The following is a 26,062-nucleotide window of genomic DNA, read 5'->3' on the forward strand; positions in this document are numbered from 1 at the left end:
CGTTGACACGTTCTGGGATGGATGTGTCATCATCTGCTATCTTGCACTGTCTCTTTTTCGAACCTGTGGTGTCATTCAGTCCTTGCCATAGTCGCCAGGTGCCTGCCTGGGTCTCTAGTTTGTATCGGTATTGGTCTTTGGCTCTCTTAATGACTCTGCGAAGGTCATACCTGGATTCCTTATATTTGAGTAGGTCTCCTGATCTGAAGGCCTCACGCCTGGTTTTTGGTTCTGTTTCTTGGACCAGCAGCCTTAAACTGGCTGCCTACTTTCAGTGAACAGCCAGACTGCTAAAACCAAACCAAACCAGAGAAAAGCTGAGCTGGGAGAACTGGCCACTCCCCTTTCATTGTACAAGTGTTTTTTTTTAACATGAAAGCATTCTTAAGTAGATCAACCCCAGACAATTCGGGGTTGTCTGTGTCTTTACGGCCTCCTGATAAAAATGCCAAGGACAGCAAAACCTTGTTAAAGGAGCAGCATGGTTACAATAGTAATTGGTTGTCAATTATATTTAGGCAATGGACATTAACTGAGCTATCTGCTCCAGAGGTGAGTAATAACATTTCTGAACAGTTTGATTAGAAAATATCGACAGTGTTATTCCCCAGCAGTCAATATTATGCTAAGGGGCTCTTGTGACATAGTAGTAGTGTTGTTACCTCTGAGCTGGGAGGCCCAGGCTCAGGTCCCAACTGCTCCAAAAGTGTATCATTACATATCTGATCAGGATCATTAAGAAGATCTATAACTTGCTCCACTACAGGCACTTCCATGACAGGATGATGAACATATCAGATATAAGGCTCAAAGATATGGCTCTTGTAGTCAATAGTAGTTTCTTACCTCTGGGCCAAGAGGTCCAGCATCAAGTCCCACTGACTGTGGAGATGCATCATAACATGCCCAAACATGTTGACTTAAAATCAATTAATAATAAATTTAAAATTGTTCTTGCTGATTTGAAGTACATATGTGCTTTATATGTCTTTAAATAAAAGCATGTAGGATTAGTAATCCAGACGCCTGAGAAGGGAAAGATTTAAAACGGACATGAGGGGTAGAGGGTGGTGCATATATGGAAGGAGCTGCCTGAGGAAGTGGTAGAGATGGATGCACACACAACATTTAAAAAAACATTTCAACAGATACATAACTAGGAAAGGTTTAGAGGAATATGGGACAAATGCAGGCAAATGGGACTGGTTCAGTTTAGGAAACCTGAATTGCATGGATGAGTTGGACCAAAAGGTCTGTTTCCATGCTGTATGTCACTATAACCTCAGTTAATATTCTGGGTACATGGGTTCAAATGCTATTATGCCTGATAGTAATGACTGGATTCAATAAAAATATGACATGGAACTATCATTGTTGATTGTTCCAAAAACCTACCTGTTTCACTGATGTCCTTAAGGGAAGGAAACTTGCCATCCATACCTGATCTGGTCTATATGTGACTCCAAATCCACAATAATGTAATTAACTATTAACTGCCTTTGGGGCAATTAGGGATGGGCAATAATGACTAGTCCGACTAGTGACACCCTCATCCCTTAACAAATAGAAAAGATTTCTACCTGACTGTTGACTGTCCAACTTTCCTTCCTTATTCCCCCTGTCAGTCAATTAGTTGAATGGTTCTTGGCTTCAGCTACCACTTCTCCCTTTGAAATATGCAGGATTCACCCCTTTACACAAACAAAAAACTCTCGACTCCTCTGTCCATGCACACACCATTGCATCTTCAACCTTCCTTTCCTCTCAAATTCCCTTCAAAGTGTTATATCTCCCAAATACGTATCCATCTTTCCTGGAACAAAATGCTTGAACCCCTCCAATTAAATGTCTGGCTCGATCACGGTACTGAAATGTCTCTTAACAGAATCACATATGACATGTCAATGTTAACTATTTCACATTGTCTTTCCTGACCTCTCTTCAGCCTTTGATATTGTTGACCACAGCATCAGCCCGCAACACCTTTCCAACCTAGTCTGCTGCGTGGGACTGCTTTAGCCTAGTTCCGTTCTTATCTGTCTCATTGTAAACATAGGAACATAGAAAATAGGAGCAGGCACAAGTCATCTGGTCTTTCATGCCTGCTCTGCCATTCAATATGATCATGGCTGACCATCCAACATCCTGTTCCCATCTTTTCCTCATATCCTTTGATCCCTTTATCCCAAGAAATTATATCGAACTCGTTCTTAAAATCATTTAATGTTTTTCTCAACCACATTCTGTAGCAGAGAATTCTACAGGCTCACGACTCTCTGATGAAGAAATTTCTCCTCATCTCAGTCCTAAGCAGCCTACCCCATATCCTTGGATTGTGATCCCTTATTCTGGACTCCCCAGTCATCGGGAACCTACTTCCTGTTTTCATCTTGTCTAGTTCTGTTAGCAATTTATAGGCTTCTATACGATGTCCCCTCATTCTTGTAAACTCCAGTGAATACAGTCCTAACTAACATATCTCTCTTCATATGTCAGTCCTGCCTTCCCAAAAATCAGTCTGGCAAACCTTTGTTGCATTCTGTCCACAGCCGGAACATCTTTTCTCAGAAAAGGAGACCAAAACTACACACAATACTTCAGGTGCGACCTCACCAAGGCATTGTAGAATTGCAGCTAGACATCCCATCTCCTGCACTCAAATCCTCTTGCTGTGAAGGCCAACATAACACTTGCTTTCTTCTCTGTCTGCTGCAGCTGCAGAATTAATTTCATCAACTGATATACAAGGATACCCAGGTTTTGCTGCACACCCTCTTTCATAACTTATCGCCAGTCAGATAATAATCTGACTTCCTGTTTCTGTTAGCAAAGTGGATTGCCCCACATTTATCCACATTATAATTCATGTGCCATTATTTGTCTACTCACTTAACTTGTCCAAATCATACTGAAGCACCTCACAGCTTCCCTCCCATTCAGCGTTGTGTTTTCTGAAAACTTGGAAATATTACATTTAGTTCTCTCACCTAAATCAGTAATATATAATGTGAATAGCTGGGATCTATTCCATGTATTCCTCCATGATTCATTGCCTTCCACTTGGGAAAAGACCTATTTATTCCTATTTTTTGTTTCCTATCTGCAAATCAGTTCTTTATCCAAGTCAGTACACTACCCACATCATGTGTGCTTTAATTTAGCCAGAGAATGACTTCTAATGGCCTCTCTTCACACTCCTACATTGGTGCCTCTGGTATCCCCTGTCTGGCTCCATCTTAAGGATCTATCCATGATTCCCCCTCTCTCCTATTACTCATCTACCTGTTGTCCCTTGGTGACAACATCTGAAAATACAGGTCGTATTTAATGGATCAGATGGGCCAATGGGCCAAGAAGTGGCAGATGGAGTTTAACTCAGATAAATGCGAGGTGCTGCATTTTGAGAAAGCAAATCTTAGCAGGACTTATACACTTAATGGCAAGGTCCTAGAGAATGTTGCTGAACAAAGAACCTTGAAGTGCAAGTTCATAGCTCTTTGAAAGTGGAGTAACGGGTAGATAGGATAGTGAAGAGGGCATTTGGTATGCTTTCTTTTATTGGTCAGAGTATTGAGTGCAGGAGTTGGAAAGTCAAGTTGCGGCTGTACAGGACATTGGTTAGGCCACTGTTGGAATATTGCGTGCAATTCTGGTCTCCTTCCTATCAGAAAGATGTTGTGGAACTTGAAAGGGTTCACAAAAGATTTACAAGGGTGTTGCCAGGGTTGGAGGATTTGAGCTATGGGGAGAGGCTGAACAGGCTGGGGCTGTTTTCCCTGGAGCGTCGGAGGCTGAGGGGTAACCTTATAGAGGTTTACAAAATTATGAGGGGCATCGATAAGATAAATAGACAACGTCTTTTCCCTGGGGTCGGAGAGTCCAGAACTAGAGGGTGTAGGTTTAGGGTGAGGGGGAAAAGATATAAAAGAGACCTAAGGAACAACCTTTTCACACAGAGGGTGGTACGTGTATGGAATGAGCTGTCAGAGGAAGTGGTGGAGGCTAGTACAATTGCAACATTTAAAAGGCATTTGGATGGGTATATGAATAGGAAGGGTTTGGAGGAATATGCGCCGGGTGCTGGCAGGTGGGACTAGATTGGGTTGGGATATCTGGTCGGCATGGACGGGTTGGACCGAAGGGTCTGTTTCCATGCTGACATCTCTATGACTCTATGACACTGTCTGACTCCACACTTGTTTCAGGTTATCTGTTGCTAAATCCTCATTATTATTTCTGGACTTGATTATTTTAACTTCAAGATGGGCTTTCCACTTCCTAACTTGTCTGAACTTCAGTCTTCCAAAGGTTTGCTGTCTGTGTTGCATTACACAAATGCCACCTGTCCATCAGTCAAATGCTCATTGATCTACATCGGTGTCTAATAGGATGTGTCTTAACTTTGATGTTCTTATCCATGTTTCAAATCCCTCCCTGATCTTGACCTTCCCCATCATGACTCTTTGATATTTAATCTTCTGAACTACAATCCTCTGGAATTGCTACATTTCTCCAATTCTGATCTCTTGAGCATCCCTGATTTTAATGATGCTATAATTAGCAATCATGTCTTTACAGCAATTAAGGCTCCAATTTCTATATTTCTTCATTAAATATCTCAGGTCCTCTTTCTTTCCTTCTTCCTCTAACATGCTCTTTAACACCTATTTCACTGACCAATGGCCATCTGCCCTCATTTCTCCTAATGCGGCTTATTATCAAATTTTATTCAATAATGTACTTGTGGATCTATATAAGATGCTATATACATAGATATGTTTTTTTTTCTAGTCTGTATAACTTGTTAACAAATCCTTAATTTTATTTACTAAGCCTAGTTGTAAGCTCAAGTTGAAAAGTACAGCTTTTTTTTTAACCAGGCAAAATAGGTCTGATTTTAGAATACAATGTAGGCTGCTAGAGCAGCTTGGGACAGTGTAAGACCTGCTGGAATGTCCAAGAGACAGCAGCTAGACCAGAGGCAGGTCAAGGAAGTAGCTGAGGGTAACATCAAATGCAATATACACTGATTTCCCTTTAATGTATTAATGCAAAATTCAATATGAGTTGATATATTAGACCAAGAGGAGGGAAAAATATCAATACATTGATCTATTCAATACATCAAAATTTCGTGTCTCAAGAATGAGCTATGTATTCTTTTGGGTTATATTTTGTACTCAGCTAAGTCGGTATTAAGAATTAATGGCTGACTCAGGTTTCCAACCTTTCTCACAATTTGTTTTGGATGGATCACCTTTGTCAGTTTCAATAAAGTGCTATCATCAAACATTCCTGGAACACCAATAGAAAGACAGTATGGAAAGTGAACCTTCTTTGGTTTTAAGCATTTTTTGATAAAAGCAGTTCTGGCTGTACCAATATAATATTTTCATGTTGCACAGCTGTCATTCATGTGCTTTCTCACAGCGAGATTATCAATTTAATTTTGATGCAAACTGAATAATGTTTTATGCTATAAGATGGAAATTGGAACTTCAAACACATTTTGTGGGGGACTCTTACCACAAACAGGAAAAGGGAGACATTGTCACCCTCGCAAATTAAACTGGATTTGAGTCCAAGATTCTAGATGCAAGGTGACAATGTACTAAAACACTGAACTTCTCAGTCTCATTTTGGCCAAACATTTAATCATTCTTTACTTAAGCAATTACCAGATGATTTTAATGAAAATTCACAGACAAGTATCTGTTGTGAATATTCCAAGTTGTTTCAACACTTGCATCCTTATGCACTTGAGCAGAAATATGCTCCACAAATTTGAGAAAGGGAGAAGGAAGAAAAGCTAAAATGAAGTATTTGACTTTTGGGATAATTAGCTGGCAGAGTGAAATGTAAAACATTTTCACTGCTACATAAATGAATACAAATCTATAAACTTCAAAATGGGAATTGATTAATAGAAAATATTGGTGTTTGGTTTGATTAAGTTATTACTTTTAACAATAAAATGTAAATACATATTAAAGGGATATGGTCTCCTATGAAAACATTTTGCTGAAACCTTTATCCTTTTTGTTGCAAGCATTAGTTTGATAATTCTTAGTCATACTGAAAAGGATATTGCTCTTTCCCGACCAATACTTTTACCATGACAACTATGATACATAGATTTATGTCTTTTTTCAAAATATATATAAAAGAGATTATACATCTTTTCAATTGTTTAGAAGAGATTATTTAATACTATTTAAGAAACAGGCAGAATTGCCAGGCATTGCAGTGGAAAATCCAGACGGTTGAAGGGATTGTGAAAACAGTCAGAAATTTTGTTCAAGAAGGTTGCAGGAATGTGTGAGAGATATTTTGAATACAGTGATATGAAATAAGTGAGGTGCAGTGGGTTTTGCAGACAGCACCTTAACTGAAAAGAAAAAAAAGACTTACATTATATTGTGCCTTTCATGACAGCTGTAAGTCTCAAAGCACTTCACTGGCACTTTACAGCCAGTGAAGTGCTTTGAGTGCAGTCATTGGTTTAATATATGCAATATGGCAGCTAATTTACATGTAGCAAATGCGTGTTTTGCAGAATTTTCATGCTGTTTTCATATCCATATAAATGTAAGTGATTTTCAAGGTTTTTCCAACTGATTTGTTTTATGCATGATACTAGCCCTTTGGGAAATATGGCAGTGTTTTGACAATTGTGCTCCTAGACAGACATAGAGGAGATTAAATAACTTGTTATGCCGATCAATGCATCACACATTTGTTCAAGTTATTTACACATGGAGGCATGGGATGTGGCTGAGGTATTCAATGAATGCTTTGCACTTGTCTGTACCAAAGAGTTGACTTTACCCAGGCTGAAGTGACAGAAGAGGAAATTGTGTCACTGAAAGTTTTACAATTAGCAAGGAAGAAGTGTTGGATAGACTGTTTGTACTTTAAGTTGACAAAACTCCAAGACTGGATGAGGTGCATCCAAGGATATTGACAGAAGTGACAGTAGAAATGCCAAAGGCACTAGCCATAGTCTTTCATCTTCCCTAGACTTAGGGGAGGTGCCTGAGCACTGGACAATTGCAAATATTATGGCCCTGTTTCAATGTAGGTTGTAAGGATAAACTTGGTAGTTACAGACCACTAAGTTTGATTTTAGTGGTGGGGCAACTTCTAGAAATAATAATTTGGGATGGAATAAGCAGTCACATGGAGAAAGGTGGGTTGATGAGGCATAATCAGCATGGATTTCAAAAGGGGGAATTGTGTTTGAATAATTAAGAGTTTTTGAAGAGGTAACAGAAAGCATTGATGAAGGTAATACCATTGATATGGTGTATGTGGACTTTGAAAAGGCATTTGATATGGTGTCACATAACAAATTTATAAGAAAAATTACAGTTCGCAGAATAAAAGGCACATTAGGAATGTGGATAAAAAAACTGTCTGAATAATAGGAAACAGAGATTAATGATCAATGGATATTTTTCAGGCTAGAGAATGATTTGTACCAGAGTTCCCCAAGGCTTGATATGAGAACCCTAATTTATCCTGACATATAATAATGATCCAGATGTTGATGTGCAGGGGACAATTTAAAAGTTTGTGGAATATACAAAACTTGGAAACATTGTAAACAATGAGGAGAACTCCAAAAGGACATAGAGCAATTGGTGAAATGGGCAGATAAACAGCAGATGACATGGAAAATACATCTTGGTGGAAGAACATGGAGAGGCATGTTTTTGCTACCAAAGTGTATAACTTTGAATCAGGGTAGATGATTATTTAGATGACTATTTGAATAGAAACAATGTTAAAGGGTACAGGGAAAAGTCAGGAAAATGACACCATGTCAGAATACTCATTTAGAGACAGGAGTGGTCAGATATTTGATATAATGAAGTGAAAGTTTTGACACAAACCTAAAGAGCAATGCCAACATTTTAGTAACCATTTGTTGTCTACCTTAGCTGAGGTGCCAGCTCTCCCTTTGTTTAAGATAATCCTGCTCTCCCTTGTTCAACTACATGCATGAAGAGCAGTTACAGGATTTTCCTGATATTCTACCTCCATTCACCCTCAGCAGCCATCAATTATGTGGCTGAATTGCCTCTGGGGTCATTGAGATCCTTCATTTAATGCATCTATACAAGGGTGTGTCTGTGACCTGGAAAAAAAATCCAAGCTCCCAAAACCACCTCCAACTGGAAAATCCAGCACTTGGGAATTTGCTTCCTACATTCATTGAGAGTGAGCTTCAGGTAAGACTGTTGGCAGCCTTGTGGGTATGGTAATACAATGCATTATATAGTCATCAAAGTATTAAAGTATTAGCAAACATCAACAAAATACTTGTAGTGAAATTAGTATATTTATTGCAACAGTACTTCTTAAAATCCCCATCTCATGCCATTTCATCCTCCCCATGTCATTTTTCAGATGCCATATCCATCCATTCATTTTTCTCATATCATCCCCTTCCATCCCATCCCTTCTTCCTATGCTCCCCCTCCTTTATTGCAAACATGCTCTCACATTCCCAATTCAATATGCCCCAAACATTTCCCCCTTTCCTTTGCTTTCCTACTCCCCATGTCCTTCCCCCAAAATTAACTAAATTTTTATAAACTAATTGTCAAGAAAAGAAGATGATAGAGTTCTGATATTGTGTAGATTCTTACCCCAGGCAATGTCTGTATTGAGTTATTATCCATCCACAGCTCTTTCAGGCTCTGCAATTGTTCCAGGACTTCAGGCTAAAGAAACAAATAACTGTGTAAAGCCATTAGTCCATTTGTACTGAAATCAACATTTGATGGAATTAATACAGCTGGTTGCCACACAGACCTTATTACAACCTAATATAAATCATTTCATCTCCAAGTTAATTGGGATGCTCCTTGCCCTGCAAATATGCCTCCAAATAATGGACAATTAAATTAATGATAATTTTCTGTGTGCACCCTCTGTCATCGAAATGAATATACATTTAAATGTTCAAATGTTTTGTGATTGCACATTCGGCTATACTGTTCCAACCCTCTCAAATTTCAGTTGTTCACATCTCTACTTAGCACTTCCTCTCTGCACAGATTTCCTTAAGCCATCACTTTTTGATGATGTTTTTTAAAACATAGAAATTCGGAGCAGGAGTAAGCCATTCAATTGCTAATTTTTGTTTTAGAATAAAGAATCCTCAAATATCTCAATGGAAAAAAATTAATAGACAACATTTTAATTATAAAACTTTTTCTGTAATGATCAAAATAAGATTAGCATTATTCAAATATTCATGCAGAGAGAGAAACAGAGGTAAGGTGGGAGTCCAACATGACTCTTTTTCAGAACTGAAGAAAAAACTGATGAGCCCATTCTGAAATGTCAGATCAGTCTTGAAACACTAACTGTTTCTCTCTCCATAGATGCTGCTAGAGCTGTTGAGTTTCTCCAGCATTTTGTTTTCATTTCAGATTTCCAGCAGTATTTCGCTTTTGTAACTAAAACATTATTTGGAAGAGTTAAAAGAATTTAAATTCAATGGAACAATGGTCTAAATGTTTCAGTCTCTGGATCACAAGTCATCAAATGGGTAAATATATTTTGTTTTATTCAATACAACAAACAATACTGGCATACAAATGGCATCAAACAATCAAGCAGACCAAAATTTCCTCTCAGTTTTCCATGCCAGGTCAAATCTTCATTGGGCCTTGATCAACCATTAGATTCCATCTGAATTTTCTGCATATAATTATCATCAGCAATCCCAAGTAAATCTTATAAATCAATCCAGTTTACTTGTATAAAATTGCTCTTTCCACTAAGAAATTTGCTTCTTCCCCTTGTCCCATTTTCTACTAACGAAAAATATTCTTTTCTGGGAAAGGTTTATTTCTTCTTCCTCAAGCGGTTATAATGAAACTGCCTTTACTTTCTGTTCTGAGATGCAGCAAAACACCATAGGATCATAGAGTCATAGAGATGTACAGCATGGAAACAGAACCTTCAGTCCAACCCGTCCATGCTGACCAGATATCTCAACCCAATCTAGTCCCACCTGCCAGCACCCGGCTCATATCACTCCAAACCCTTCTATTCATTTACTAATCCAGATTTCTTTTAAATGTTGCAATTGTACCAGCGTCTGGCAGCTCATTCCATACACATGAAAAAGTTGCCCCTTAGGTCTTTTTTACAACTTTCCCCTCTCATCCTAAACCTATGCCATCTAGCTCTGGATTCCCCCACACCAGGGAAGAGATTTTGTCTATTTATCCTATCCATGTCCCTCATGATTTTACAAACCTCTATATGGTCACCCCTCAGCCTCCGATGCTCCAGGGAAAACAGCCCCAGTCTATTCAACCTGTCCCTATAGCTCAAATCCTCCAACCCTGGCAACATCCTTGTAAATCTTTTCTCAACCCTTTCAAGTTTCACAACATCTTTCCGATAGGAAGGAGACCAGAACTGCACGCAATATTCCAACAGTGGCCCAACTAATGTGGTGTACAGCTGCAACATGACCTCCCAACTTGTGTATTCAATACACTGACCAACAAAGGAAAGCACACCAAACGCCTTCTTGACTATCCTATCTACCTGCAACTCTATTTTCAAGGTGCTATGAACCTGCACTCCAAAGTCTCTTTGTTCAGCAACATTCCCTAGGACCTTACCATTAAGTGAGTAAGTTTTACTAAGATTTGCTTTCCCAAAATGCAGCACCTCGCATTTATCTAAATTAAACTCCATGTGCCACTTCTCAGCCTATTGGCCCATCTGATCAAGAACCCGTTGTAATCTGAGGTAACCTTCTTCGCTGTCCACTATACCTCTAATTTTGGTGTCATCTGCAAACTTACTAACCGTACCTCTTATGCTCACATCCAAATCATTTATATAAATGATGAAAAGTAGTGGACTCAGCATCGATCATTGTGGCACTCCACTGGTCACAGGCCTCCAGTCTGAAATACAACCCTCCATTACCACCCTCTGTCTTCTACCTTTGAGCCAGTTCTTCTTGTGGGCGGCATGGTGGCACAGTGGTTAGCACTGCTGCCTCGCAGCGCCAGAGACCCGGGTTCAATTCCCGCCTCAGGCGACTGACTGTGTGGAGTTTGCACATTCTCCCCGTGTCTGCATGGGTTTCCTCCGGGTGCTCCGGTTTCCTCCCACAGTCCAAAGATGTGCAGGTCAGGTGAATTGGCCATGCTAAATTGCCCGTAGTGTTAGGTAAGGGGTAAACGTAGGGGCATGGGTGGGTTGCGCTTCGGCGGGGCAGTGTCGACTTGTTGGGCCAAAGGGCCTGTTTCCACACTGTAAATAATCTAATCTAATCTAATCTAAATGGCTGGTTCTCCCTGTATTCCATGAGACCTAACTTTGCTAACCAGTCTCTCATGTGGAACTTGTCGAACGCCTTACTGAAGTTCATATAGATCATGTCCACCGCTCTGCCCTCATCAATCCTCTTTGTTACTTCTTCAGAAAACTCAATCAAGTTTGTGAGACATGATTTCCCACGCACAAAGCCATGTTGACTATCCCTAACCAGTCCCTAACCAGCTATAAGTCAAATTCCAATCTCCATTCAGTTTTGATTAAATGTTATAGAGTCATAGAGTCATAAAGATGTACAGCATGGAAACAGACCCTTCGGTCCAACCCGTCCATGCCGATCAAATACCCCAACCCAATCTAGTCACACCTGCCAGCACCCGGCCCATATCCCTCCAAACCTTTCTTATTCATTTACCTATCCAAATGCCTCTTAAATGTTGCAATTGTACCAGCCTCCACCACACCCTCTGGCAGCTCATTCCATACACGTACCACCCTCTGCGTGAAAACGTTGCCTCTTAGGTCTCTTTTACATCTTTCTCCTCTCACCCTAAACCTATGACCTCTAGTTCTGGACTCCCCCACTCCAGGGAAAAGACTTTGTTTATTTATCCTATCCATGCCCCTCATAATTTTGTAAACCTCTATAAGGTCACCCCTCAGCCTCTGACGCTCCAGGGAAAACATCCCCAGCCTGTTCAGCCTCTGCCTATAGCTCAAATCCTCCAATCCTGGCAACATCCTTGTAGATCTTTTCTCAACCCTTTCAAGTTTGGCAACATCTTTCCGATAGGAAGGAGACCAGAATTGCACGCAATATTCCAACAGTGGCCTAACCAATGTCCTGTACAGCCGCAACATGACCTCCCAATTCCTGTACTCAATACTCTGACCAATAAAGGAAAGCATACCAAACGCCTTCTTCACTATCCTATCTACGTGCGCCTCCACTTTCAAGGAGCTATGAACTTGCATTCCAAGGTCTCTTTGTTCAGCAACACTCCCTAGGACCTTACCATTAAGTGCATAAGTTCTGCTAAGATTTGCTTTCCCAAAATGCAGCACTTCGCATTTATCTAAATTAAACTCCATTTGCCACTTCTCAGCCCATTGGCCCATCTGGTCCAGATCCTGTTGTAATCTGAGGTAACCATCTTCGCTGTCCACTACACCTCCAATTTTGGTGTCATCTGCAAACTTACTAACTGTACCTCTTATGTTCGCATCCAAATCATTTATGTAAATGACAAAAAGTAGAGGACCCAGCACCGATCCTCGTGGCACTCCACTGGTCACAGGCCTCCAGTCTGAAAAACAACCCTCCACCATCACCCTCTGTCTTCTACCTTTGAGCCAGTTCTGTATCCAAATGGCTAGTTTCCCCTGTATTCCATGAGATCTAACCTTGCTAATCAGTCTCCCATGGGGAACCTTGTCGAACGCCTTACTGAAGTCCATATAGATCACATCTACTGCTCTGCCCTCATCAAGCCTTTTTGTTACTTCTTCAAAAAACTCAATCAAGTTTGTGAGACATGATTTCCCACGCACAAAGCCATGTTGACTATCCCTAATCAGTCCTTGCCTTTCCAAATACATGTACATCCTGTCCCTCAGGATTCCCTCCAACAACTTGTCCACCACTGAGGTCAGGCTCACCAGTCTATAGTTCCCTGATTCGTCTTTACCGCTCTTCTTAAATAGTGGCACCATGTTTGCCAACCTCCAGTCTTCCAGCACCTCACCTGTGACTATCAATGATACAAATACCTCAGCAAGAGGCCCAGCAATCACTTCTCTAGCTTTCCACAGAGTTCTCGGGTACACCTGATTAGGTCCTGGGGATCTATCCACCTTTACCCGTTTCAAGACATCCAGCACTTCCTCCTCTGTAATCTGGACATTTTGCAAGATGTCACCATCTATTTCCCTACAGTCTATATCTTCCATATCCTTTTCCACAGTAAATACTGATGCAAAATATTCAATTAGTATCTCCCCCATTTTCTGTGGCTCCACACAAAGGCCGCCTTGCTGATCTTTGAGGGGTCCTATTCTCTCCCTAGTTACCCTTTTGTTCTTAACTCCTTTCTCCTCTAAGATGCTGCCAGATCTGCTGATTTTCACCAGCAATTTCTGCTTTTGTTTTAGATCTCCAGTATCCACAGTTCTTTGTTTTATTTAATTCCAATTAGTTGTCTGCTGCTTCTTTAGGTTACTCATAGTTTCATAGCAATATGAATGACATAAGAACAGCTCATAAGTTTAATGATAACATTGACAAAAACAACTTTAACTTCATCTTTTGGAAGTCAAAATAGCTTCAATCTGGATATAGGGACTTGCTGTCAAAGAAAATGCAGGCATTCTGAAAATGCAATTTTCATTACTATAAGGCTTCTTCAATAAAACAAAGAACTGAATAAACTGGAAAGCTGAAAAAAACCCAGCAATTGCTGTTTCTGAAGAAGGGTCTCTGGACATAAAACGATAAGTATGCTTTCTCTCCACAGATGCTTCCAGACCTGCTGAGCTTCTCTGGCAATTTGTTTTTATTTAAGGCTTCTTCAATAGTATCTTTCAAATCCACAATTTCTACTACCTACAAGAACAAGGTGAGCAGGCACATTGAAACACCACTCCATGCAAGTTCACCTCCATTTCACAACAATCCCAGTTTAGGAATATATTGTAACTCCTTCATCATCAGTGAGTCAAAGTTTTGGAGCTCTCTTCCTAACTCTATTATTGGTGTACTTTCACCGGATAGACTTAGGTGCCTCAAGTATGTGCATCATCAACACCTTCAGGGTCAAACAGAGATAGGGAAAACTGGGTTCATCCACTGTCTTCTCAGTTAAGATGATTTAGCAACCATGGCCAGAAATCCATTAATTAACAATTAATTGTATTGATCACATTTCATTGCATTGTACTGCCTTAATCTACAATCCTTAATCTAGTTGCTAACTTCATCTTTATTGCATTATTCAGGACTCTATTAGAAACATAGAATAATTGAAAATAGGAGCAGGAGTAGGCCAGTGTGCCCTTGAGCCTGCTCTGCCATTCACTATGATCATGGTTGATCATCCAACTCAGTCCCATGTTACCACTTTCTCCCCATACTCTGTGATCCCTTTAGTCCTAAGAGTTCTGTCTAACGCCTTTTGTGAAAATTCAGTGTTTTGGCTTCAAAGACATTCTGTGGCAGAGAATTCCACAGGCTCACCACTCTCTTTCATATATATCCTAATTTTAAGTTTCCCTTGAAGCTTATTAAGTTTATATGAACACTGTCCACTCCTGAATTCAGGGAGTGTTATGCTGCACTCAATTTGCATTTCTGGTGGTGAGTTGTCTTCTTGAACAGCTGCTGTCCATGTACTTTAGGTAGACAGAAAATGCTGCAAGGGATGGACTTTTAACGTTCTGATCCAACGACGCTGAAGGAATAGCAAAATATTGCCAAGTCATGATGGTGAGTTGTTTAGAGGACCACTTGCAAGTTGTCCTCTTCCCATGTATCTTGCGTTGATATATATCTGAGACAATTTCACTTTGATGCATCGGCTGCAACATAATGCCAGCAATGTGAGTCATTACCACACCCCCAACCATGCCGCTGTTTGGAGAACTTGTCTTTCTCAGTGGTACAGGTAAAAGAGGAGGAAGAACTACTGAAATTCCTGCAATGCATTATGTAGGTGTTACATGGTGTCATCATAACATGCCAGTAAGGGAGGAGTTGCTTGAATTGTCTTGGCTTCGAGTCTTAGACATAATAGAATAAGTCATTCTTCATGAACTTCTGCTTTTGCAGCAGCCTTGGTCCACTTAATAGTGGTGCCCAAAACAGGCTAAAGGGAATGCCACTGACTCTAAAAGGTGAACAATGTGCTAAAAAGTTAGTACAAAAGCAGTTCCTGCAGATACTGAAACCTGAAATAAAAAGAGGTAAATACTCGGATATTGGAGTCTAGGAACAGCGTACATATATAAATGGAAACTGAAATTGTTTAAGCTAGAACACTAGCTAGTTAAATAGCTAAAAATATTTACAGGAAATAAAATGTATGTGAAGAAATTTTAAAAAGACTTATGCATGATACAAAGTTCTTACAATGGGACAGTTAGCAGAATGAGATGCATACAAAACAGGTGACATGGAGAAAGACCCAGTTGCCCGAGAAATATATTTTGACACCAAGAGTGCAGCTCGAATAGAGATTGAGTAGTCTTCCTTCTAAAGTACCTCCCAATTTCTATTTTCCCAACCTGGAAAAGACAATGTGTATTTAGGTCTGATCTTCCCACCCTGGTTGGAATCCCTGTTTTTGATCCAGATCAACCTAGTCATTGCCTACCTATCTATGCTTCCTATTTCTCAGGTGAACCTCTGAGCCAGGAGGCTTCCCAACCAAAGTAGTGCAAATGAGTCCAGAAATCCAAGTGGCCAGCAGCAGAGTGGATTGGTACTGAAAACACACACAGACACATAGCTTTTCAACATTTTTTATGGTTTAAAGGTCCCTAAACACTTTGACTGCTACTGAGTCAAGGTAAGTGAGAAAGGGAGTAAGGTGGCATGTGGGTAGCAAGATGTCAGGTAGGTGAGGAGGTAGGGTGCCAAGTGGGTAGTGGGTACAGGTGTTGTGTTGGTGTGGGAGTAAGGTGCAAGTAGGCAAGTGAGGGTTTAGAGAGGATGGGGAGTCAGTAGAGTGATCAGCGGCTATTAGGGCTGTGAGGGCAACTCATGTCAAGGGGTGGTGATTGGGTCAGGTAGGGTCAGTGAGGTAGGAATTGTTATAGAGAGAAAGTCAGGTGTCAGAGCTGATGCGTGTCCAAGGGCTGACAGGTTGGGGTTTCAGGTCTCGGCAGTGGGTGTAACGTCTTGGGATCCACAGGGAATTGGAAGTTTCGTCAGGGGTTTGTGCTTTTTCTGTGGATAGGTTTTGCTCATCCTTAAGGGGTTAGGGAATAGTCAGGGCTAAGGTCAATGAAACGGACAGGTCCAGGAGGGAGGATTGATGCCCAAGAGGGTTTGGAGAGTGTAGACAATAGGATCAGTTGTGGGTTTGGGGTATTGAGCTTTATAGTTCGCCAAGAGGTGGAGCAGGTTTTGATTCCACTATCTTCTCCTAGCTAACTATTAAGGAAAATAATTCTAAATCATCTTAAGTCTCTGATTCTAACACAGAGTATTGGGCATTTTCAGAGAGCTCCAGATGTCATGTAATTGCCCATCGGATGTTTCAGCTTCTTGGTCAATTCTTACAAAGTTAGCTACATTAGGAAAACTGCTTGGTGCTGACATGGAACCTCTGCCTACATTGCTGCAGCAACTATCATTCTATTGGAAACATCTGGGCCATGGTCACTACCATCACTGATAGAAAGAAAATGGAAACTATAGTTAACATTTCAAGTTATTTCACTCAATATTAAGATCAGGGTCTGCAAAGTGTCTAGAGGAAAGGCAGCACTATTCAAATTATTCTGTTAATTTTGTCTAATGTATTTTATCGTTGTATCCTTTGTTCTCCTCTCCATTCCTCCCTTCCCTTCCTCTTCTCCCGTTTACATTTTTCTAACCTGTAATATCTTTCTATTCTGAAGAATGGCCCAACAATGTTAACTTTCTTTTTCCTCTGACCTGAAGAATTTTTCTCTCATTTTTTGCTCTTGAAGATGATATTGATGCCTTTTGTTACATAAACCTGTGCTGCAGTCTGGTTAAAACTGCATTTGTATTCTCTAGTATCATCAGGATACAATGCCATAAAAGACAGGAGCTGTACAAACTTTGAGAGTCACTGGTACAGCTATTCAGGCATTTGGTCAGACTGACATACTTGACCTAAGGATGCTTTGCTGAAATCATAGGCACTAAATCCCTCATTGGACCTGTAGGACATAGGATGTAATACAATTCATAGGAGATTGGTCTCATGCTCCTTGCATACTGTTTCATTTTACTACATTATCTTTGGTTCTACTCCCCTTGCTCAGGCTGCAAGTGGGAATCCCCATGGATTAACCTACTATGTCGATGCACTATGATTTCCTTTACTTTTGATGAGAATTTAACCATTTTAATGATGAGTAAGTGATGCAACTTCATCAGTTTCAAATTCAGCTCAACAGCTAGTCTAACATTAAAATAATTTATGAAATTAGAGGAAATGTTAAGTCATAGGCAAAAGATAGGTATTCATATTTAAATCAATTGCTTTCATAGAAAGAATGTGATCAAAACAAGACTCTATGCCTCACTTATGCACATAAAAGTTACCTCAAACCTGACAAAAGCAGAAACATTGGGAATTCTGACACTTTAAACCTCTTATCTCGTTTACTGGTGAAGGAACAGATAGAGGAAAAGACTCCATTACTCTGACTGAAATTTCAGTCAAGTGAAAATGAGATGTACAATCATGAAAAATAATTCCTGCCTAAAAATCCAACCTAAAAGTGTTGCCTTGCCCACATTATGCACAATATTGCCAAAACAGTGTGGTTTCTGTCTCAGACTGTGAACAAATTCTGTCGCTACTCCAAAGATAATGCAAGTAAATGTTGTATGGCTTGAGCTCTTCCTTTCCTTTGTTTATTATTTTACAGCAAAAGAATGGGGCGGTCTGATTTATGGGCCTTTAGTTCATGCCACATGGAACTCTAGCTAAAGATGTAACTCGCAAAGTTAGAAATACTGCACTTCATTCAAGAAGTGTGACTAGTTCAATGTTGTGCTGAATTTCATGTTTCATAATCAGTTTTGAAACAAGGGCAAATCTCAAAACTTATCTGGAGATATTGGATGGAATCTTATAGGGGACTTAGCAATGTGGGCTGTGATGAGATTTCTGTCAGAGTTGGACAAGAAGTCCACGGAGGCTGATCTTGACATTGGAAACATCTTGTGCCATCTTTTATGCCTATCACAAGTGGCATGGTGAATTTTTCATTGGACAGCAGCAAGTTGCCAATTAAGGGCAATTATTTCTTGTTAAACATATTGTTGATGGTCTCAATTTTGTCACTAATATTCAGCCTTTTCTCTTATTAAACTTGCTAAACATGCTAGACATCGAGGAAACTCAATATGGAAACAAAGAAGGTACCTGGTGAATTCAGCTTGCCCCAACTCCAAAAAACCTCCATAAAGTCATAGAGATGTACAGCACGGAAACAGACCCTTTAGTCCAACTCGTCCATGCCGACCAGATATCAAAACCTGATCTAGTCCCACTTGCTACCACTTGGCCCATATCCCTTCCTATTCATATACTCATCCAGATGCCTTTTAAATGTTGTAATTGTACCAGCCTCTACCACTTCCTCTCACAAATCCCCATGTTGGAAACCAATCAAGAATACTTCAAAGAATTAATCAGCTTCACACATCTAATCACAAATGGAACCTAATGGCCAACAGAAGTCCTTTCAACAGCTACATTGTGAAGAAATATTCCTGAAATGGAAGATTTCCTGAAATAGTATTTGCTAGTGTGGGAAGGCATCCTTAAGACAATATGAATCATCTGAGGATTTTTTTCAAAAACAGGATTTCACATATTTGTGAGTCCATACTGTTTTAGCATCGTAAGAACCTTTCATTCTCAGACTGTACAGAATAATATGCAGGAACTTAACGGATGCGCCAACCTTTGGATCTTGGATACCTAAATAAATGTCTCGTTGGGCTCAAGTCTAGGGCCTGTATATTTTTAGTATTAATTTACTTGCTTGGCACATCTAATAATATTGATTTAGAGATAAAATCAGTGAAGAGACATATACTTGTGTTTACTCTAGACTGAAGGAAAACACCTACGCCAGAGTTCCCGACTATTTTGATGTCAGGTAGTGGGAGTTTTTGCTCTGAAGTCAGATTGCAGCAAATAATTCTGCACCATTGCTGCTAAAGTGTAGCATAAATTCAGAGATATGTCTTCAGTTCAAATGTGTATAGGATATAGCTGTCTCAGAATCCTGTTAAGCAGAGATTTTCAAGAGATTTGGGTGACAGTAGCCTGGGAACTAATTCCTCTGCAGAGTCAGGAGAAAATGGAAGTGGGATGGAGAAAACAAATGACCAGTGAGCACAGTGGATGGACCTTCTGCCATTTTTTTGCAAAACAGGTAAGGGTGCAGGCCTTGGAAGACATCCATAACTACGATAAAGTTTACTGAATTCAGTAGGATCTGAACAAAAGGCCTGGCTTCAGAACTAACATAAATTTGTGACAGGCAGCCAAACATTTGGAAGTCCTCATCAAATATTCCCAGTGAGGGAAGGCATGAACATAAATATTGTCATACCAGCAGGGTGAAGTTGAGTTGCAAACTTGCAATTGCCTGAAAGAGTTCACTGCAAACTGTGAGAAGTTGTGGCAGCTCAGCTCAAGCCAACAAAGAATTAGAAAGTTAATGGGAAGTAGCTTCTTTTATATTTCTGTCATTGGATATGGATGTCTCTGGAAAGGCATACATTTCTTGCCCAATTGCTCTCGTAACTGAGAACTTCTGAGTAGCCCAGAAAGCTAAACAATCTATCACACGACTGTAGATCTGGAGTCACATGTAGGCCAGACCAGGTTAGGATGGCTAATTTCCATTCCAAAAGGACATTAGTAAGCTAGATGCGTTTAATGACAATCAATTATCATTGCATGGTCATCATTGCTGAGACCAACTTTCAATTCCGGATTTGATTAATTGAATCTAAATGCCAATGACAAGTGGCAAGTAACATTTGTGCCACACAAATGCCAAGGTATGACCATTACCAATAAAAGACAATCTAACCACTGCCCCTTGACAGTCAGTCAATGGTGTTACCATCACTGAATCCCCCACTATCAACATCCTGGGATTTATCATTGACCAGAAACTCAACTGGACTCACCTGATAAATACAGCAACTACAAGAGCAGGCTCACCAAAGCCTGTCAGCTATCTGCAAGGCACAAGTCACTTGACTGGATGAGTGCAGCCCCAACAACACTCAAGAAGCTTGACACTATCCAGGACAAAGCAGTCCGCTTGACTGGCACTACACATGCAAGCATCCACTTTCTGCCACTGACACTCAGTCACAGCAGTGAATATTATCCACAAAATGCACTGCTGAAACGATTAAAAAAATCCTCAGATAGCACTTTCTAAACCCATGACCACTTCCATCTAGAAGGACAAGGGTAGCAGATAGATGGGAACATCACCACCTACGTGTTCCCCTCTGATCTACTCACCATCCTGACTTGGAAATATATTGCCATTCCTTCACTGTCTCTGGATCAAAATCCTGGAATTCCCTCCCTAATGGCATTTGGCAGTTAGACGGCAGTGGTTCAGGAAGGCAACTCACCACTACCTTCCCAAGGACAACTAGGGATTGGTAATAAATGCTAGCCAGCTAGTGATGCCCACATCCCACAAATGAATAAATAAATAAACCACCAACTTCCCCAAAACATTAGCCTGAGGGTCGAGAATAGTATTCCAGTGACATTACCATCGTGTCCCCATCTCCCCCTGTAAGGCAATCACGAAAAGAAGTGATTTGTACAAAGATAATCAGGGTGTGACAGGACGGCCAGAGCACATAAACTTAAATCTGCAATAGAAGATAAGGTCAATGTAGGGAAAGATGTTAAAAGACAAAATTAAAGGCTCTTTATCTGAATTCATGCAGTGTTTGTGACAAGGACAATGTATCTGTGGCAGAATTTGAAATAAATGAACATGATGTGGTAGCTACAAAGATGATGGTTGCAAGTTGACCACAGTTGGAAACTGAATATTCAAGGATATTTTATATTTCAGAAACAAAAAAAGGAAGAGGAGGTAGTTTAATTATTGATGAAATCAGTAAAATGGTAAATCTTGGAAAGTTAAGATATAGAATATGTTTGGACAAATATATGAAATAATAGGAGAAAGAAGTCACTGGTGGAATTAGTTTACAAATTCCCTAAGAGTGGCTACAGTGTAGGACAAGGTATAAAACAAGAGCCAAGAGTGTTTGACTGTGATTGGCCCAGGGAGAACCCCAACTAAGGTTCTTTCTTCCTGCCCAAAAGCAGTCTGTGTGCTAAAATCTGCTGAACTGCCCCCAACTTGTCCTGCCACACATATGGCAAAGCTGGAATGAGGCTCTTAATTGCCCACTGCTTGGACATGTAAGGGTTCAATAGGCCCAAGGCTGGGCAGACTGCCTGATCATCTGTAATATGGAATAGAGGCTGTAGTGGATGAGATGATGATAGCTGAAAATGTGTTGCTGGAACAGCGCAGCAGGTCAGGCAGCATCCAGGGAACAGGAGAATCGACTTTTCAGGCATAAGCCCTTCTTCAGGAATCAAGGCAGGCCATCTATTTTATTTTATGAATTCCTCTGCCTTCTGAGGTGCTGCAAAACTGACAGTTAAAAATAAACAAACACAATTATAAAAGTAGGAAAATATAATTGGCTCCAGAAGACTGGAAAGATATGCTATAAAGTAAAATAATGGAGTACCAATAGCACACATTTAAGTAGATATTTTGCAACTCTTAAAGATATATTCCATTGACAAAGAAAGGCTCTATGAGAAAGATGCATCATTTATTCTCAATAAGGGTGCAAGGATGATATCAAATTAAAAAATAAATTTGCTGTGAATATTCATAGTAAACCTGAAGATTGGGAAAACAAATCATGACTAAAACATAACAAAAAGGAAGAAATTAAAATATGAGTTAACTAGCAAGCTACATAGATACAGACAGTAAGAATTCTTACAGTATATATAAGGAGATTAACTAAAGTGAGTATTGATTACTTGGTGGATAATATGATGTGATTATTAATTAGATTAGATTACCTACAGTGTGGAAACAGGCCCTTCAGCCCAACAAGTCCAAACCGACCCTCTGAAGAGCAACCCATCTAGACCCATTCCCCTACATTCACCCCTGACTAGTGCACCTAACACGACAGGCAATTTAGCGTGGCCAATTCACCTAATCTGCACATCCTTGGAATGTGGGAGGAAACCCAAGCAGACACGGGGAGAATGTGCAAACTCCACATTTGCCCGAGGCGGGAATTGAACCCGGGTCCCTGGTGCTGTGAGGCAGCAGTGTTAACCACTGAGCCACCGCGCCTAATGGAAAACAAGGAAACATGAAAGCTGTTGAAGTATTTGGAATCTGCCTTGAAGTTGCACAAAGAGAGGTTTGATCTCAATAAAGTTAATTTATTAAATTCATTAACAAGCTTAGGGAAGACACTATAGTTATGAGAGTTCCTTCCTTTTTTATTCATTCACACGATGTGGGTGTCACTGGCTAGGCATTTATTGCCCATTTCTAATTGCTCAGAGGGCAATTAGGAGTCAACCATATTGCTGTGGGTCTGGAGTCACATGTTTGCTAGACCAGGTAAGAACGGCAGTTTCCTTCCCTAAAAGACATTAGTGAACAAAATAGGTTTCTTTGACAATCAACAATGGATTCATGGTCATCTTAATTCCAGATTTTTACTGAATTCAAACTTCACCATTTGTCATGGCAGATTCAAACCTGAGTCCCTGCATTAACAGTGCAGTGATAATACCACTAGGCCATCACTTCCCCTATGATATATTCTAGGCATGATGGAATATTTGAACAAAATTGGTTCCAGGAAAGGGAATGCTTAGCAGATATTCCAGTAATTGCCTCCACTAGCTGTGTGAACTGCTGCACAGAGGTGGTAATAAAGGAGAGGGCAGCTGAATAACCAGCAGATGTAAGGTCTAACATTGAGAAACAGGGTTGATCTGTTGGGCATGTATTGTCTGACTCATTGAAATGATTAATGTCTGTAAAGAAACCTTGTAGAAAACTTAGAAAGTCAAGAATTACAAAAAACCTCTTGTAGACTTGCATTTTTTCTGCAATACTTCAAAATAACCAGGAGGAACTCGTACCTAGCATCTGCTTGAATAAATCTTAATGCTGAATTTCCTCACAACAGTCTTCCTTGTAAAAGACAGAAAAAACACCTCATAATAGGTGATCTAGGGACAAAAAAAGAGGGAGGAACCTTAAACAATCACTAAAAGTTGGAGGAAAACTAATGGTACTCAAGGCAGGCAAGTCCCTTAGACCCAATTACCTACATCCAAGGGTCTTCAAAGAAATGCCTGCAGTACAGAAGAGTCTGGGTATCCTCATGTACGTATCACAAAATATTAGCATGTGGTACAGTAAGCAATTCAATGGCAAAAGAAATGAAACTATTATTGCAAATGCGTGTAGAGTGTAAAAATAACAATGGCTTGCTAGAGTGGTACAGGGACTTGCTGAGAGCACACCTGTGATTTTTGTACTGTTTTGGTCTCCATCTAGGAGAGGAAGAATATATAGCATTGGTGATAATTTAAGAGATTAATTACCTTGATTCCAGGATGCAGGGGTTGTTTTAAGAGGAAAGGTGGAACAGGTTGGAGTAACTCACTGTAGTTCAGAAGGATGGGGGATGATTCTTTACAATATAAAATTCTCAGGCAGCAATTGAACAGAAAGGTGAGCTTGTGCGCGCACATGCATGCATATTGAGGGCTGCCAGTAAAACGTTGCTCCTCAACAGCGGACCTGAAAGATTTGGCATGGGGCTACTTCTGCAATCACAGGCTGCATCTCCCCTATATGCTGCTGATAGGTATTGATAAGCTCACTAATGAACCTGGCACTCATAGACTAGTCACCAGTTGGGTGGTGACAGACAGATGGACTGCTTTTTTGCTCGTGTCAGAAGTCAGGTCACCATGCATTTTGCCTCGTTGGCGGGGTGGGGAGGGGGCTGTTGGGTTCTTGCCAGGGGACATGCCAAGAGTCAGGAGGGGTATTTTTATCAACAGCTCCCAGACATGCTGAGCGAGTCTAGTCCAAAGACAAGTGCACCCTTTGCAGTTGACCTCCCACAGGCTGAGGATGGCAGGCATGGTGGCAGTCAAGGGTCCACCATCTCTAGAGTTTTCCAAAAAGGAGACTGCTGGGAGGTCTGAATGTGGTTCCTCCTCCACCTAGGTTCTTGCAATGCCCTGTCTCCTTGTGAAGATGTATCTTGAGTAAGCTCAGGGTCCCTTGACCCGTTTTCACCTTGTGCTTGTGGCTGAGCACCAGTAGGTGGAACAATGGAGCATATATTTAGTGTACTCAGAATGATGGAACCAGAGTACCACGGCAGCAACCAACCCGCATGTGGAGGAAACCAGATGCTTGCATACCTGAGGCAGCAGGGTCCCATCCATTTTACTGAAATCCTGTAGCCATTTTGCCATATTGCCCAGTACCCTAACAAACATGTGGGCTGCTCATGTGCCAGCTTGTGTTTTTGCATGAAGTCCCTAATTACCAACACTGTGGGGTCCTCTCACGCCTGGGCCTGAACAGGTGCCTGATGTCTGGCAGTGCTCCCAGTGTCCCCAACCTGGGCATTTCTTCCTCAACCAGTGCAGTGCTCACCAACAGCTGCTATTGGCTTTATTCTAGCTAATGTTATCTCCAAGCTGGTGATGCTTTTTACTTGGAAATTTCTGCACCCTCACAGGAGTGTTCACCTTCTTCGCCAGCCCAGGGCCAAGATCCTCTCCTTACAGTAGAAAGGAAATCAATATCTGGCACTCTGCCACCTGTTCTGGCCCTGTTAAAGGCAATTTACTTCTAGAGTGAGAGTGGGAGAGATTGAGTGAGATTAACATGGGTAGCATAGTTGTTCGTGCTGTTACAGTTTAGGAAGGGTGGTGAAGTGTCTCAAGTAAAGTGAGTAGGCAGCACAGAAGCCAATTAGGGGATGTGGGGAACTGTATGGTTAAGAGCGAGTAAGAGAAGATGTTGCATGCAGTAGTGACAGTGGCAGAGCATGAGCCATGGTGGGAGGTGTGTGCAGTAGCAGAGATAGAGTGTGTGTGAGATAGCAGAGAGAAATGGTGGAGTGGAGATGTTCATACACTTTCTGCTTGCATTGCTGGGCAGTCTTCTGCACTGTGGAGACTGCACTGGCCCAGATGGAATCTCTGACCAGGTTGGTAGAGTCTGAGGGTGCACCCTCCCTGGCTGTGTTCTGGGAAATGGACAGCCCTCCTCCGTCCCATCTTGTCCATCAGGACCTCCAAGTGCCTATTGACAATGTAGGGTGCCAAATTCTCCCTCTCTGTCTTGCCTGGGGTGAATGTTTGCAACCGTACAGGGCATCTCTGGACTGCCAGAGCTTGACCAGGTACACAATGCCATTTTAAACATTACGTCAGCACTAAGATGCTGCTATATGTTGAATGGGAGATTCAGGGACACACTGGACAAGAGGGGTATAACAGGGTTGTGGTAGTTAGTTAATGTGACAAATCTCAGACAACTGCATGAGAGAACTTGCTCAGCCCTGCAAACAGAGATCATCCATGAAAGTCACTGAAAATGGCATTTTGCCAAAAGATAGTAAGATTCAGCCCAACAATTCCCCTCATGGGGGAACATAGAACCAGGGGAAATAGTTTCAAAATAAAGTGTCTCTTTTTAAGACAAAGTTGAACATGAATTTCTGTTCTCACAAGGTCATTAACATTTGGAGTTATCTGAGAAAGTAATTAAGATTGGTTATTGAACATATTCAAGATTGTTTTTGACAGAATTTTTGATCTATAAAGGAATGGAGTGTTATGGACAGCAGTCAAGAAAAAGGATTTAAAGCCATCATCAGATCAGCTATAAT

General features: G+C 40.7%; 1 protein-coding gene across 13 annotated transcripts in view; it reads right to left on the bottom strand.

The window, feature by feature from the left end:
• Window positions 1-26,062, bottom strand: part of lrrc7 (leucine rich repeat containing 7) — a 688,069-nt gene that overhangs the window by 184,307 nt on the left and 477,700 nt on the right. For all 13 annotated transcript variants that reach the window (XM_087990651.1, XM_087990652.1, XM_087990653.1 and 10 more), the window contains one exon: window positions 8,655-8,729. In XM_087990651.1, the coding sequence (XP_087846777.1) occupies window positions 8,655-8,729 (75 nt within the window). The remainder of the gene's footprint in view (window positions 1-8,654; window positions 8,730-26,062) is intronic.

This window comes from Chiloscyllium plagiosum, unplaced genomic scaffold, assembly GCF_037043375.1.
Source record: "Chiloscyllium plagiosum isolate Xiang-an unplaced genomic scaffold, Cpla_swu_hap1 HiC_scaffold_9, whole genome shotgun sequence".
NCBI classification, from domain to species: Eukaryota; Metazoa; Chordata; class Chondrichthyes; order Orectolobiformes; family Hemiscylliidae; genus Chiloscyllium; species Chiloscyllium plagiosum.